The following is a 15,346-nucleotide window of genomic DNA, read 5'->3' as shown; positions in this document are numbered from 1 at the left end:
ATTGGTTATCTGAATTTCCCAATTCGTTATTATTGATAGGAGGGGACATTAATATTACTATAGATAATTCAACTGATAGATGGCCCCCAGGTCGACCAAACAGTCAGAATTTGGGTTTAATACTTTTTATGGAAAAGCTGGAGTAACAAAAGAGGTTCCAGACAGTCCAGAATGGATTTTTGGCTTCTATCGAAATGTACTGATAGTGAGTGTGTTACTACAAATATTTGTATTACTCCCCTCAGAGACCATAGGGTCATTTATATCCATGTCAAAATATTTACCCCTGATACTAACCTTGGTAAAGCATCCTACTGGAAGCTAAATTATTAAATAATATCAAAATGACCAGAAATACAGTGTAGACATTGTTAATGTTGTAAATGACTATTGAATCTGGAAAAGGCTGATTTTTTTATGGAATCTCTACATAGGCATACAGAAGCCCATTATCAGCAACCATCACTCCTGTGTTCCAATGGCACATTGTGTTAGCTAACCCAAGTTTATAATTTTAAAGGGCTAATTGATCATTAGAAAACCATTTTGCAATTATGTTAGCACAGCTGAAAACTGTTGTCCTGATTAAAGAAGCAATACAACTGGCCTTTAGACTAGTTGAGTATCTGGAGCATCAGCATTTGTGGGTTTGATTACAGGCTCAAAATGGCCAGAAACAAATACTTTCTTCTGAAACTCATATCAGAAAGAGGAGTGGGAGGCCCCGGTGCACAACTGAGCAAGAGGACAAGTACATTAGAGTGTCTAGTTTGAGAAACAGACGCCTCACAAGTCCTCAACTGGCAGCTTCATGAAATAGTACCTGCAAAACACCAGTCTCAACTTCAATTATGAAGAGGCGACTCCGGGATGCTGGCCTTCTAGGCAGAGTTCTTCTGTCCAGTGTTCTTTTGCCCATCTTAATCTTTTCTTTTTATTGGCCAGTCTGAGATATGGCTTTTTCTTTGCAACCCTGCCTAGAAGGCCAGCATCCCAGAGTTGCCTCTTCACTGTTGATGTTGAGACTGGTGTTTAATGAAGCTGCCATTTGAGGACTTGTGAGGCATCTGTTTCTCAAACTACAGAGGGACTCATCTTTAAAAGGAAGAGTCCTAATAACCAAGGCTGAAGGTATCTCTAGGCTAACATGGTGGGCTGAATATGGTAGGCTGAATTTGATGGACTTTATTACTTTAACTAATACTTTTAAGATCAATTGGATAAAATAATTCCTAAGACCCACTTCTATCTGAAACATTATTCCTCATCATGTCTTCTCTACTTTTGGTGGCCTTAACATCATGTTGGTTTGCAATTATAATATTGACAAAGCTCCAGTGAAACTCTGCTTTTCATTAGCAGGTTTTCTTGTCATGGTCCTTAATTTATAAGAATACATTTTCTCCACACAAATATTATATATGGAATAATCAGGACATATTGAATAGAAATAACTCTTTGTTTTTAGAATATTGGTTCTGAAATATGCCATTGTTGAGCCAACTTATTGGTGAGCAGAGGGTCTTTTACTTAATTATAAGGAATTCTTATCACTTTACATCCTTGTAGCGCCTAAAGATTTTGCAATTGTTTTAGATTCCATTCCCTCAGGTGTTGCTTTATTTTTCAGGAACGTATCACGACCTGACCCTGAGAATATACCGACACGTAACACTGTTGACTCATCAGTAGGAAAGATTTACATTTTAGTCCATTCAACAATAATAGAGCTATACGAGCCTTGTTTTAACAGGATGTTTTATCTATACCTTATGTCATGTCTTATTGGAATGGTTTTATTGATATTATCGGTTGCTACACACATACTTATTAACAAAATGAAGGAAGTTTATTTTAAAATTATTCATAAATATTATCGTGCCAACCACTATATGAAGAAGTAAAAAAATAAACATGAATTCAAATTGTACCTTTTGTAATGACCACCCAAAAACAGTGTTGCATCTTTTTTGGCATTGTATTCATGAAAGAAAACTGTGGCAAGACATCAGTAGATTTATAACTGAACCCATTTATGAAGATGTACTGCTTGGATTCTTTACCTACGACAGAAATAAGCTGAAACATTATGTAATTCATTTCATTATTCTTTTAGCCAAATGTACTATTTCACAAACGTAAATACAAAACACCACATTTTATTACCTGACAAAAAGAAATTGAACTATATTTTAAGATGTGAATATTGTTACTGCAGGGTGGGGGGACAGAGCATCAACTTTTGCACTACTGTCCAGTTTGATCAATGTTTCAGCATTGTTTCACTGTATTATGCCCACCCCAAAAATACTATATTATATCATATTTGGACACTGTCCAAAGTAGCCTTGAAAAAACATAATTAACCATCTATCAAATAAAAGATAACTCCCATTGAATATGATATAGTTCACCCAAATAGCAAAATGACATATTGGTTTCCTTACCCTGTAAGAAGTCTATAGACTAGATGACAACAATCAATGCTTTGGTTTTGTTTATCTGGCCACTGTTTCAAATGCTATATTTTTAGCATGTGTGGCACAAATCCAATGCAAGACAACAGTACCTATACTGAAAAAATATATAAATGCAACATCAAATCAAATTTTATTTGTCACATGTGCCGAATACAACAGAGCTGTGTTCAAATACCCATACTAACATAGTATATACTCCATAATATACTATTAGTTCATTTTAGTATACTGTAAACGAACGGTATCCTTTCAGTTGAGTGTACTAGAGATTCGCCTGTCTACCGGAAGTTGATGCTATTGCTATGCAACTTTTTGCTAGCTTGTTAGCATAACAAATGACTAGCTAGACTTCGAGTGTGTTCGTAAATTCAATCTGGAGAGCCAGTGCACTCTGGGCGTTCGTAAATTCAGAGCTTTTCACTCTCATGGCACACACAGTCCTGCTGCCACACACAAGTGAGAGAACACCTCACTCTGACCATTTTACTCACCCCTGCAGAGCTGGCTAGGACATCACGTCCAAATCATCCTAAAGTATTTCAAATGTATTGTGTAGCTCAAAGTCCCTTGTAGATGATTTGGACATGGGTGAAAGTTTCTAATATTGATACCAAGACTTGAAATGGATTTGTGCCACAAATGCTATAACCACAGATAGAAGGAGCAGTTACCAGCATCTTCCCTAATGTTTGCATTTGGAAACAGTGGGATTAGGGCCTAATGGATTTATTTCAATTGACTGATTTCCTTATATGAACTGTAACTCAGTGAAATTGTTGCATGTTGAATTTATATTTTGGTTCAGTGTAGGAAAAATGCATCCTTCATACAGTATTACATCCCTACTCTGCCACCATGAGTACAGCCGCCTTACCTGTCAGGGTCAATGGAAGAAGACAGTCCACAGCGCCATTCAGTGTTTGCATACCAAATGGAACCCTATATCAGTGGTCCCCAACTCCAGTCCCCCACAACAGTACACGTTTTTTTGTTGTAGCCCGTGACAAACTGATTCAACACATTGAGGGCTTGATGATTCTTTGAATCAGGTGAGTTTGTCCAGGGCTACAACAAAAATGTGTACTGTTGTGGGTACTGGAGGACTGGAGTTGGGAAACACTGCCCTATATAGTGCACTACTTTTCAAGAGGGCCCATAGGTAAAAAGTAGTGCATTGTGTAGGGATTAGGGTAGCATTTGGAACACACCCATGACCAGTTTTAATCATGTTACATGTTTATTTCCTGCTCTAACAAGCACTTCTTGACCAAAAATCGCGATTCAATTCAATATTTATTTTTCTGAATTTTAATTGACAGATGTCAAGTATCGAAGGAATTTGTAAACAGTGTGTCCACAAACAATGTACATTTTCTTTCTTATGATGTCAACCATATAGCATAGGCATTAACTTGTAATTAAAACACTGTCATTTGAAATGAAATAAATATAATACTGCAACAACAAAAAAAGAAAAAAGAACATAAATCTACCTGAAATTGTCCTTATGGTGACATCCAGGTCAAATCCTTATTTTATGCCACATACAAAGACTGATAAACAGCACTACACGGGGCGGTAAGAGTGAGAGCTCCTCTCTCCTAGCTCCAGAGGAACAGTAGGTTTGACGGTGAGGATCACAAGAGTACCAGAATTCTACAACAAACATCCTGGTACTATAGGTACAGTATAGGCTGAAAAGGTCTAATGATGGCAGCAAGTCAACCAAAAATCCTAGAGTCAAATTCTTCACAGTCCAAAGTCAGCCTTATCATTGAGTTCCATTACATGAAGTCAAGAGCATTTCAGAATCAGCAACATCTCAACTTCAATCAATTAGTAGGAAAAGTAGGCACTGAGAAACATAATACTGTAGCCTTTCACTAACCGATTCAATAACACTAAAGTTAGGAGAATTATTGTCGCAAAATGTAGTCTCGCTAGAATTGTGATTAATATGCACCTGATTTACTCTATGTATTCTACTTTGTCTTTCACATGAAATGGAATGTTTGACTTAGAGTTATGTGACTTATTTCCATTAATAATAGTGTCTGGTGGTGAAACATTATTACATGCAGCAATTATGTCTATCACAACTACTACTGGATGCATTACACTGTTATTCTAGCTCACAATGTCAGTCATTTTACTATAAAGAGCTATGGTACCTTTCCATACTAACGGTAACATGTTATAATATCCCATAGTTTTAAAGCTATTAACTCTAAACCAACAGCCACATTGTATCATGGAAGTAAAAATAATGTTTTATTGTCACATACAGCGGATAGGTGTAGTGAAATGTGTTTTTTACAGGCTCAGTGCTATTCCACCTGCCCAAATTCAACATAGATGCATAGAAAAGCATCATTTTAGCTTCTAATATTTAAGTGCTAAAATAAACTGAAAATTAAGATTATTCCACCAAATATTTGTCTAGTTATTTCACTTGGGGAAACACATCAGCTTCATTTGAGTATTTCTACAATATTGCTTACCACATCTGACTAGCAGGTGTCCTCAACCACCCTGTAAAACCAATAGCAATATGTACTTCAATATTGCATGTTACACCCATTAAGTACTTGTTTCAACGATCTTGTTGCTAGTGATACAAGCTAGAGGTAGCTTGTATCACTAGTCTCCGAGAAGTAGTGCTAAGGTCGCCTCTGTCCATGTAATTGTATTGATTACTGAGCTGTGGGAGTTAGTAACTCCCAACCCTAAACTTGATTTAGCACTGCTAAAGAAATTAGTCTGCTTTCCTTTGAATTAATACAAATATACAATACAAATACAAAAGAAACTTCACCAAAAGGCAAAACAAACAACCTCAGCAGCCATGATTGATATCACTTTGACAGTTGTTCAGCAGGACATGCTCTATCGTAGACATAGTGAGTAGTTGGACATTATAATAATTATTATCGGTTACACAATACATAGGAGAAGTGGCCCTGCTGTTGGTAAATCAAATAATCTAGGCATCCAGTTACAGACCTAATAAGCTAATCTAAACTACTGGCCAGACTACTAGTCTTCGCTCGAAGGTAAGGTGAAAGCCGGTGACAGAGGCTACTTACTAAACTACTGACTAACGAATGTGAAATAGTGGTTGGTTTGTGTGGATTAGCTAATCATGGGAAGCACAGCAGAGTCTCTTTGCACAAGCAGCACTGGTCTGGTTCTGCTCCACCACAGAGCCAGCAGGGGGTCTGGTCTGCTCCACCACAGAGCCAGCAGGGGGTCTGGTTCTGCTCCACCACAGAGCCAGCAGGGAGTCTGGTTGGTTAAAACATTGTATGTGTGCCAAACGGCACCTTATTCCCTATGTAGCGCACTACTCTTGCCCTGGTCAAAAGTGGCACACTATAAAGGGAATAAGGTACCATTTGGGACGTAAACATTTCAATTAGGATTTTTGTCTGAAACAAGACATGTTAATAAGAGATCGGTAAGCAAAAGAGGACTTCGTTCTGTAAAGCCCATGGCACACGAAGCAACACTGAGGGGGGTCATCATGAGTGCACTTAGCTTGTGCCCCAAATGGCACCCTATTCCCCATGTAGTTCACTACTTTGGACCAAAGACCTATCGGCCATTGTCAAATGTATAGCACTGCATGTATATAGAGAATAGAATACCATTTAGGATGCAGCCCAAGTGTTGTCTGAAATAGAACTAAGGCGAGGGATATATTTGTGGGCCTGTCTATGAGGTAACCACGGAGAAATGGTTCCAATTCCAAACGTATCCAGACACATCTTTTCCAAGTCAACCACTCATCATTACACGCGGGTCTGGGGCGATACTGAATGACATTTCCAGATTGCATGGAAAGGGAAGGCAATGCTCAATGTGTGCTTTTAATACAGCTTGCCATTAAATAATAGGGGAAAAGAAAATGACCTTGCATAGTAGAGGATTTAGTTTATGCTCGCTGGCCAAGCTGCTTAGCTCAGTCACCTCGTCATGCTGAGGTCTTAGAATGAACACTAAAACTGAGCAATGGAGCAACAATACCATCACTACGATCGTTCTCGAGAAGTATCGAAGGTGCACTTTTCTAAAGAGATGATATGCATTCTCTCCCATGACCGAAACAAACCAAAGAGAAAAGGACACCAACATACTAGGTAGAGGGAAGATTTGCTAACTGGGGTATCCATCCCAGTGTCTTCCTGTATACATGTTGACCAACCGCTGCCTGTCTGAGTGACGTCTTGTGCATGTGTGTGTGAACGTATCCTATAATACCATACGAGTGAGAACCCAGAGTACGAAAGGTAGACATTGCAGAGACTGTGGATGGCAGGGCGGTAGGAGTTGCCCTCAGACGCGGGCAGACACCTGTTCCAGAGAGCGAGTGGGAGGGCGAGGGGCCGGCGGGGTTGATGCTTTCAGGCTCTTCAGGCTGTTCCCCGGGCAGCTCTGGCTGCTGAGGCCCCTGTTGAGGATGGGGATGATGGGAGGTTCGTTGCGTGGTATATTAACGGGACAGGAGCGGGTACGGGCGTGTCCCTTGTGTCCCCCGGCGTGGCAGATGAGGTCGCTCACCGTGTCCATGGGCGAGAGGTGTTTCAGCCAGCGCTCCAGACGCTCTTCCTTGTACTTGATGGAGTACCAGGTGAGAAAGATGAAGATGAAGCCAATGAACTTGAGGCTGGCGGCCAGGCCGAAGTAGACGAAGCGGAAGGAAGTGACATCGTACTCCCAGCAGGAGCCGTGGACACCACAGTCCTGCTGCCACAGCATACAGGTTGTGTCGATCACCGCCCCAAAATAGATGGGAGTAGGTATGTAGGCTGAGGAGAGAGAGGAGAGAGACCGTTATGATACAGAAGAAGTAGATGGTTGTAGGTATGTAGGCTGAGGAGAGAGAGGGGAGACTATTCTAACACAGCATGCATGTGGTGTCAATGTGGAAGTGGAGATGTACGTGGAAGACAAGGACAGAGGAGCGATACATACTCATTCAGAGGTTAAGACACGTTTCAATTTTTAAAACCTTATATTTTTTGCCTAATTAAGTTTTGAATATTGGCAATAAAGGGGGGATGAACCAAAGATGAACATGTTTTGAGAATTTTTTTTGATTACTGTTCAGTTCCTCTTAGTAATTTTCTGACATGAAATGGGAACCTGTTTTTTAAAATTACATTTTGAACAAGAATCAAATGTTCCAATGGGACCCTATCCCTATATAGTGCACTACTTCTGACCAGAGCCCTATGGCACTAAATAGGGACACAGCCTAAAAAATAACCTCTCAGTATTGAACTCTGTATTTCACTGAAGCTGCATCACTCACCAAGGGTCCTGAGGAGAACAAACTGCATTCCGAGTGCAAAGGGTCTCTCCTGCTCTTCTACGGACCTTGAGGAGAGGAGGAAGAAGGGAGGAAATGGTGAAGATAGAGGTGCAAAATGATGATAACCTGGGAATCCTTGAAAAGTTTTGATTCTAGAAATCATCCAACCGGGATCACAGAAAGTTACCATCATTTTCCAACCCGATTACGAGAACTCACAACCACTACCTCACAATCCCTTCGATAAGTGTGTTTTGTTCAGTGTCTATTCTGGGTTAATACCTAAGAGTGACAATGATGGCGGAGGGCTGAGCGCAGGCCGTGATGAGTGTGACGATGAAGAGGAAGATGAGGAAGGGAATGAGGGTGCTGCAGGTGCGGTCACACTTCCCCGACACGGCGTAGCCGTTCTCGTTCAGGTAGGTCTTGACGATGACCAGCTGCAGCTGGTTGACTTGGCCGTTAGAGGAGGGGGTGATGACCTGCCTGCTCTGGACACACGCACAGTCAGAGTAGTTCCTGATCTGAGAGACGGAGAGGGAACAGAACACCAGGCATCATTGTGAGCTCATCTTATTGTACTATGGAAGTAAACTTCTAAGGCGCAACTGTGCGTACTACAAGAAGTGTGTTATTCAAGTACTACCAATGTACACGGATGCTTAATTAATGTTTGTTCAATGGTCAGTAAGCTATAACTAGGGTCTAACACTATTGTTTTTTCTCATCAGGTAACTCACATTATGGCCAGGAAAAACTCCTGGCCCTAGCTTTAGGTAACTTTCCAAAAATGCCCAGGTATTGCAGAAATCCTGTTTGGAATATTTCTAGAAACAGGGGGGAATAAGCAGAAAATCTGGGAATTTGGGGAAAGTTACGATCATTTTGCGACCCTACATTTGTGACTGAGGGACTCACTCCTGTGCTGTCGTTGCCCACACTGCTGCAGCCTGCCAGGCAGGGGTTGAAGTAGGTGATTCCGTCTGAGCCACAGACTGGAGCGTACTCATGGATCTTACAGCCACAGTTCACATTACACCCTCCAGTCAGGTTACGATGGGTCATAGTCAGAGTAGGACTGAGAAAAGTGAGATTATTTAGAGGGGGAGGGAAAGAGGTGGGAAGAGAGACAGGGAGAGGGAGAGAGAAAAGAGGGGGATGAGGAGAGCTAAATAACGTAGGACATTTTCCACTATCACAACATAATTCTTATTCAGACTGATTAAACAATGTTAAGAAGACTATCTTACCATGCTGCTATTCAAAGGTCACATTTACACTGAGATTTGTTGCACCAAAATACATTGCTCACAACCGGGGGCAATTACACCAGTTAGCATGTGTACACTTGCTTATTGAACATCTCATTCCAAAATCATGGGCATTAACATGTCAAGTTCTTCCACACCAATCTCGACAAACCATTTCTTTACGGACCTCGCTTTGCGCATGGGGGTATTGTCACACGGAAATAGGAAAGGGCCTTCCCCAAACGGTTGCCACAAAGTCGGAAGCACAGAATTGTCTAGAATGTCATTGTATGCAGTAGCGTTAAGATTACCCTTCACTGGAACTAAAGGGGCATAGCCAGAACAATCAATAACAGCCCCAGACCATTATTCCTCCTCCACCTAACTTTCCAGTAGGCACTATGCATTGGGCCAGCTAGCCTTCTCCTGGCATCTACCAAAATCAGATTCATTGATAAGGCTGTCCCTGACTAAAAAAAAAGTTTGTCGATCGAAAGTCGTCTGTTCTTTCGAGCAATTTGAAACGTGCATTTTTCCATATATAGACACACCCAACGTGTTTTAGTAAAATCAACTATATGCATTGAGCTTGTCTGATGCTTTAAGCTTACTGTTTGTTGAAATAAGACGAACGACTCAAGAGGGAGCCAGCGATTTAGATAAGCAGAAAAAAAACATAACCTGACCCAACCATCCTCCTCCTGCTGGCTTCTCAGATTCTGCCATTACTCTCCTGAAGTTGTCGGTAATAGGCTACACTAGGAGTCGGTAACCTTTCATGTGGAATGCCAATTTATCTTACCAACCTAAAAAGTAAATTCTATTGTCATTGCCAACTATGTAAAAATATCCCACATAAACAAAACAAATAAAAACATTGCAGGTAGAAAATATACTGATTAAAAAAAATAATCTCCTATAAATCACATCGGCTACCCATGGCCTGTCTGCAACGAACTTGCAACATTGTATAAAATATTCTGGGCCCTCAGGGTATCCAGCACCAGTGAGCTCGAGACAGACACAACTGTAGGCTATTTGCGCAAGGGATAAGAAGCAGTGCTTGACTTGAGCAGGAGATCACTGGAGCGGAGTATCAGTACCTCAAATTCTCTACTAATTGATCTCTTGTTCCTCTTATAGAATATTAGCTTAAAAGTATTGTGGAGCTCCTGCACCTAAATACAAATAGCACCAGCACCCAAAATGAGTACCAGACCCTATTTCAGTCCAAAGCAAGCACTGATAAGAAGTAACCAGGTTGGCCTATTTTATGACGTTTCCACTGGATCAGAGCATGACATTTTTCTCTTTCACACTGAGTGGTTATCAAAAGGGATAGAGCTGGAAAGATTTTTCAAATTGACAATAGTTCCTCGATGTAGGCTTTGACAATGGGATGTTTGCTTTTTGAGGTGAATAAAACATTACTTTGGGACAGGGGCGCAAATGAGATTTTATAAGTGTGGGGGACGTCACATTATTTTAAACCGACCCCTCGGAGACGTCCGCATGGTCCTAAAGCACACCGTTAATGGTGGTGCGTTTAGCCAATCAGATCTCCAAAATGGGCACCTTAATATGCCTCCATTTTCGTGCAGGCCAGGCAGCCTTTAGGCCTATGTAAATTACTTCTATGCGTAATCAGGTGCGCGTCCTTACCTTAAAATTGAAAGGAGACATCCAAACAAAAGACAATTACTAAATGTAATTGAATTAACTCATAAATGGAATGAAAGAAACCAAAACTTGTTTCTCACAAGTGTAGCATAGGTTGTGCGCTCTGCAAACAATGTCCACTCTGACAATTACAACGGTAAGACTGGAATAATAATGTATTGAATGCATTAACAGAAATGACCATAACCAAACAAACATTGTAGATTAGAGATGATAGGAATGAACGGTAAATGTACTACTGATGATACAGTATAGGTAATAGGGGTGTAATATACACTAACCATCAAACGCAAACAATTCACACAATGAAGTTATGAAACAATGAATGTGCACAGATTAGTGGGAGAGCACGCATTCTGTAGAGAGACGTGCATCTGGGCGATGCGTGGTCAATCTGACATCTGCATTGGCCATGCAGCATTTACTGTGACACGGCCTCTGCAGAAGTCAGGGCATTTATACTTCTTGTGCTTTGCTGAGCTGTGCAGAGCTGTTGTGAAGGACGTTGTCAAGGAAGTGAGTTTATGTTTATACAGGATGTACCGCGTCCACCTACCGTCAGCTAATCATGTATATAGAGCCCTCTGCATTGTTACAACATTTGGAAGGAGCATGGTGATGCGGTACATAGCTCCACATATCTCCAGAGGCTCCGTAATTGTGTCACACCGTCCATATGGAGCCTCCAACCACATTTTCGGATTAAGCATAAATTGGCTTTTAGTCTGGGCCTCCCACAATGCATTAGTTCACTGAGATGGGCACAAATATATCAGCACTTTGTGGTACTGTTCTATGAGCTTGTGTTGCCTACCACTTCTCGGCTGAGCTGTTGCTGCTCTAAGACGTTTCCACTTCACGATAACAGCACTTACATTTGACCAGGGCAGCTCTAGCAGGGCAGAAATTTGACAAACTGACTTGTTGGAAAGGTGGAATCCTATGACGGTGCCACGTTGAAAGTCACTGAGCTCTTCAGTAAGGCCATTCTACTGCCAATGTTTGTCTATGGAGATTGCATGGTGGTGTGCTCGATTTTTATACACTTGTCAGCAACGGGTGAATCATAATTGCATCAGGGACAGGCACCCTTTTCCCTTCATAGTGCACTACTTTTCGCCCTATGGGGTGAAAAGTAGCCTTGCATGAGCCTTGGCGTGTGCGAGCCAGAACGGCTCATAGTAACAGGAGTTTCTGTAGCGTGAGGCAGCTTGATGTACAAGTGCACCGCCTGGACAGGACGCTAGTCTATTGCAATGCCTTACCTCAAATCTCCTTAATGCTGAGTGCCAAGCAGAGACACATCACATCCCAATTTTACAGTCTCTGTATATCCTGGTCAAAAGTAGTACACTATAAATGGGAATAGGGTGCCATTTGGGATGTAGCCAGAGGTTGGATCTAAGAGAGGGAACAAAGCTCCAGGACTGTAGAACAGAGAGTTAATTAATCTAGATCATAACAGTGTCATGCATTAAAGTTATTGTGTCTGGGGAAGGACTGTGTTCCAAATGGCACCCTATTGCCTCTATAGTTCACTACTTTTGACCAGGGCCCTATTGGCCTTGTTCAAAAGTAGTGCACTACATTGTGAATAGGGCTTTCATTTTGGACAGGAACTCTGATGTGTGCTGAGGTGATACTTCACAACAGGGGCCTTCATGATGGTCACCTCCTCTTCTCATCATCATCACAGGGAAACACACACACACTAAACTTCCTCACATTGTTTAATACGTTGATATGGGGTTTTGGAGGCTGGAATGTTTGCAGAGAAATAATTCAATTAATTTTGGGGGAGCTAAGAGAAAGAGGACAAGATTGACAGGGATTGCATGAGGAAAAAAAGTTCAGATTTAAAGAAAGGGGTACTGAAGGAAGGAAGTTGTGGTTCTTACCCAGTGGTGTATGGTATGTTGATGCCTCCTAGGTTGATGCTCTCACAGCCCACTATGAACAGAGTAGAGAAGCAGAGAAGAGATACCCCACTACAGATCATGGCCAGCTTGGCTGACTCTCTGGCTCCCAGCTTCAGCTTCTTAATTATGTAGCCCCCCAGGACTATACCCACCCCAGCACTGGGCACGATGATCACACCTGTGACAGCAGGAGGCAGAGAGAGAGAGACAGAGAGGCAGAGAGAGAGAGAGAGAGGCAGAGAGAGAGGCAGAGAGAGAGGCAGAGAGAGAGGCAGAGAGAGAGAGAGAGAGTCAACGATGCGGTCTCCAGAACTCATAGATCAGATCACGGCAATCTGTTTCACATCTAGACGCATGTTATTCTACAACATCATTTAATTTGGGCCTCCTGTTCACTTTCAAACACATCATCCAAACAGAAAGAGCAGAGTAGAAGCTCCTTTTTAGGGGATTTCTGAGGAAGCTTTAAGACGGCTAACTGTACAACTAATGTTCAGTGGACGGAGTGAAGGCCCAGCCAGCAGCCATGAATAATACAAACACTCTTCCTTAAAATAAAAGGGACACCTGGGAGATGGTCAAGTAGTGAGCATTAAACTCACAGTGGCCCCACTGATGTGGAGTAATCTTAAAGACACAGACCCCTTCAGGCTGTCCCAGAAGTGTCCCTGACTAAGGAGCTTTTGAAGGCAAGGGCTCTAACTGACCTCTGTGGTGAAGCTGGAGACAATAGACCTGTGTTCCAAACAAGGGGTGTTAGGTGTGTATTGACTGGACAAAAATATAAATGCAACATGTAAAGTGTTGTTCCCATGTTTCATAAGCGGAAATAAAAGATTGCAGATGTTTTCCAAACGCACAAAATGCTTATCTCTCTCAAAGTTGGTGCACAAATTTGTTAACATCCCTGTTAGTGAGCATTTCTCCTTTGCCAAGATAATCCATCCACCTGACAGGTGTGGCATATCAAGAATCTGATTAATCAGCCTGATCATTACACAGGTGCCCCTTGTGCTGGGGACAATAAAAGGCTACCAAAATGTGCAGTTTTGTCACAAAACACAATGTCTCAAGTTTTGATGGAGAGTGCAATTGGCATGCTGACTGCAAGAATGTCCACTAGAGCTGTTGCCAGGGAATTAAATGTTCCTTTCTCTACCATAAGCCGCCTCCAACCAGCCTCACAAACACAGACCACGTACATTGCGTTGTGTGGGTGAGCGGTTTGCTGAAGTCAATGTTGTGAACAGAGTGCCCCATTGTGGCGGTGGGGTTATGGTATGGGCAGGCATAAGCTATGGACAACGAACACAATTGCATTTTATCAATGGCAATTTGAGTGCACAAAAATACTGTGACAAGAACCTCAGGCCCATTGTGAGGCCCATTTTTTTTTAACGGTATTTGTGACGAACTGATTCATATCTGTATTCCCAGGTCATGTGAAATCCATAGATTAGGGCCTAATGAATTTATTTCAATCGACTGATTTCCTTATATGAACGGTAACTCAGTAAAATCAATGAAATTGTTGCATGGTAGGCTTCTATATTTTTTCAGTATAGATGTGTTTACTCGGGCTGTCAAATGATAAAAATTAAATTAAATCTGTGGCTACGGTTCTAGACAAGTCTCTCATTCACCATTGTGGCCTTACTGTAGCTGGCATTTGTGACTGAGACTTATAAAAGTGTGCTTCAAACAATGGACATTTGTGATCGCTAGACATACAAATATGATTATTTATTAATAGCTTTGAAACAAGCTCTAGTTGCGGACTCAACTGGACTAGATTGTGAACAACTCTTGGCGGAAACTCTCAGCTTGACTGCCGCGAGGGAGATTAGCACAATATCGTTCGCGAACTGCAGTCATAAGTGCGATTTCATGTTCTTTTTTAGTAGGGGAGTTAGGCTACATGCAGCTAATTACATGTTGTACACAAAATACATTAAATCGACATGTTTGTACAAACTTTGCTGTTGTAATTGTTTTGCGAACATAAACACAACACTAATCTCTCGTGTACAGATGAAACTGCGAGAATCTGTCAAGGCACATAAAATGATGTGAATACGAGCAGCAGTAGTTCCTGGTTTGGGGTTTTCGTCATTGATTATTTGGATTAATTAAGATTGGGCGAAGGCGGTGCTTACATTAGTGCGGTGATTTCACAAGCCCGTGTGTAGAGGATAAACGGTTTCCACACCCACAAAGTCAAAATTGGCTATATTATAAAAATTCATGAAAACAAAAATGTATTTTTTGGCCATGATAAACACAGGTGAAATTAGCAGAAGAGAGGAGTTTGGCTGGAAGTTTCTGTTTGCGAGGGAAGAGAATTCGCTTCCTTCCTTTGCACAAAGGTAATAACAACTGTTAATGGGATTCCCCTCTCCAAGTAAAACAGGAAATGACAAACTTTCACATGAGAATTTTACTTCTGGTTAACCGAGAATAGCATAACAAAAACAGGCCGTCTGGAGATGTCATGTTCTACTTAGCTGCTGATTTTCACAGACAGGCAGAAAACTCTGTATTCGCAGCCACAGCCAAAAACAGAGTTTTACAGACATGTATCTATCACGATTAATCGCAAATTCTGAATTTCCTTCAATTGAGCTGTAATTTAAGATTCTTTATACAAACATCATTATGAGAATATTGATGCCTTGACTTTGTCCAAAGTAACCGTTAGAAAAA

The 15,346-nt window shown here is 41.4% G+C and overlaps 1 protein-coding gene across 3 annotated transcripts in view; it reads right to left on the bottom strand.

Annotated features, from left to right (window-relative positions):
- Positions 1–3,754: 3,754 nt before the first annotated feature.
- The window catches only part of LOC112260431 (solute carrier organic anion transporter family member 5A1), a 35,813-nt gene continuing 24,221 nt past the window's right edge, over positions 3,755–15,346 (bottom strand). For all 3 annotated transcript variants that reach the window (XM_042328758.1, XM_042328759.1, XM_042328757.1), the window contains exons 6-10: positions 12,623–12,821; positions 8,713–8,872; positions 8,077–8,318; positions 7,795–7,859; positions 3,755–7,288 (exon numbers count right to left, since the gene is read on the bottom strand). In XM_042328758.1, coding sequence (XP_042184692.1) covers positions 6,816–7,288; positions 7,795–7,859; positions 8,077–8,318; positions 8,713–8,872; positions 12,623–12,821 — 1,139 coding nt within the window. In that variant the 3' untranslated portion in view covers positions 3,755–6,815. The remainder of the gene's footprint in view (positions 7,289–7,794; positions 7,860–8,076; positions 8,319–8,712; positions 8,873–12,622; positions 12,822–15,346) is intronic.

This window comes from Oncorhynchus tshawytscha, linkage group LG10 (genome assembly GCF_018296145.1).
Source record: "Oncorhynchus tshawytscha isolate Ot180627B linkage group LG10, Otsh_v2.0, whole genome shotgun sequence".
Classification (NCBI taxonomy): domain Eukaryota; kingdom Metazoa; phylum Chordata; class Actinopteri; order Salmoniformes; family Salmonidae; genus Oncorhynchus; species Oncorhynchus tshawytscha.
This window is presented reverse-complemented; position numbering and strand designations above follow the sequence as displayed.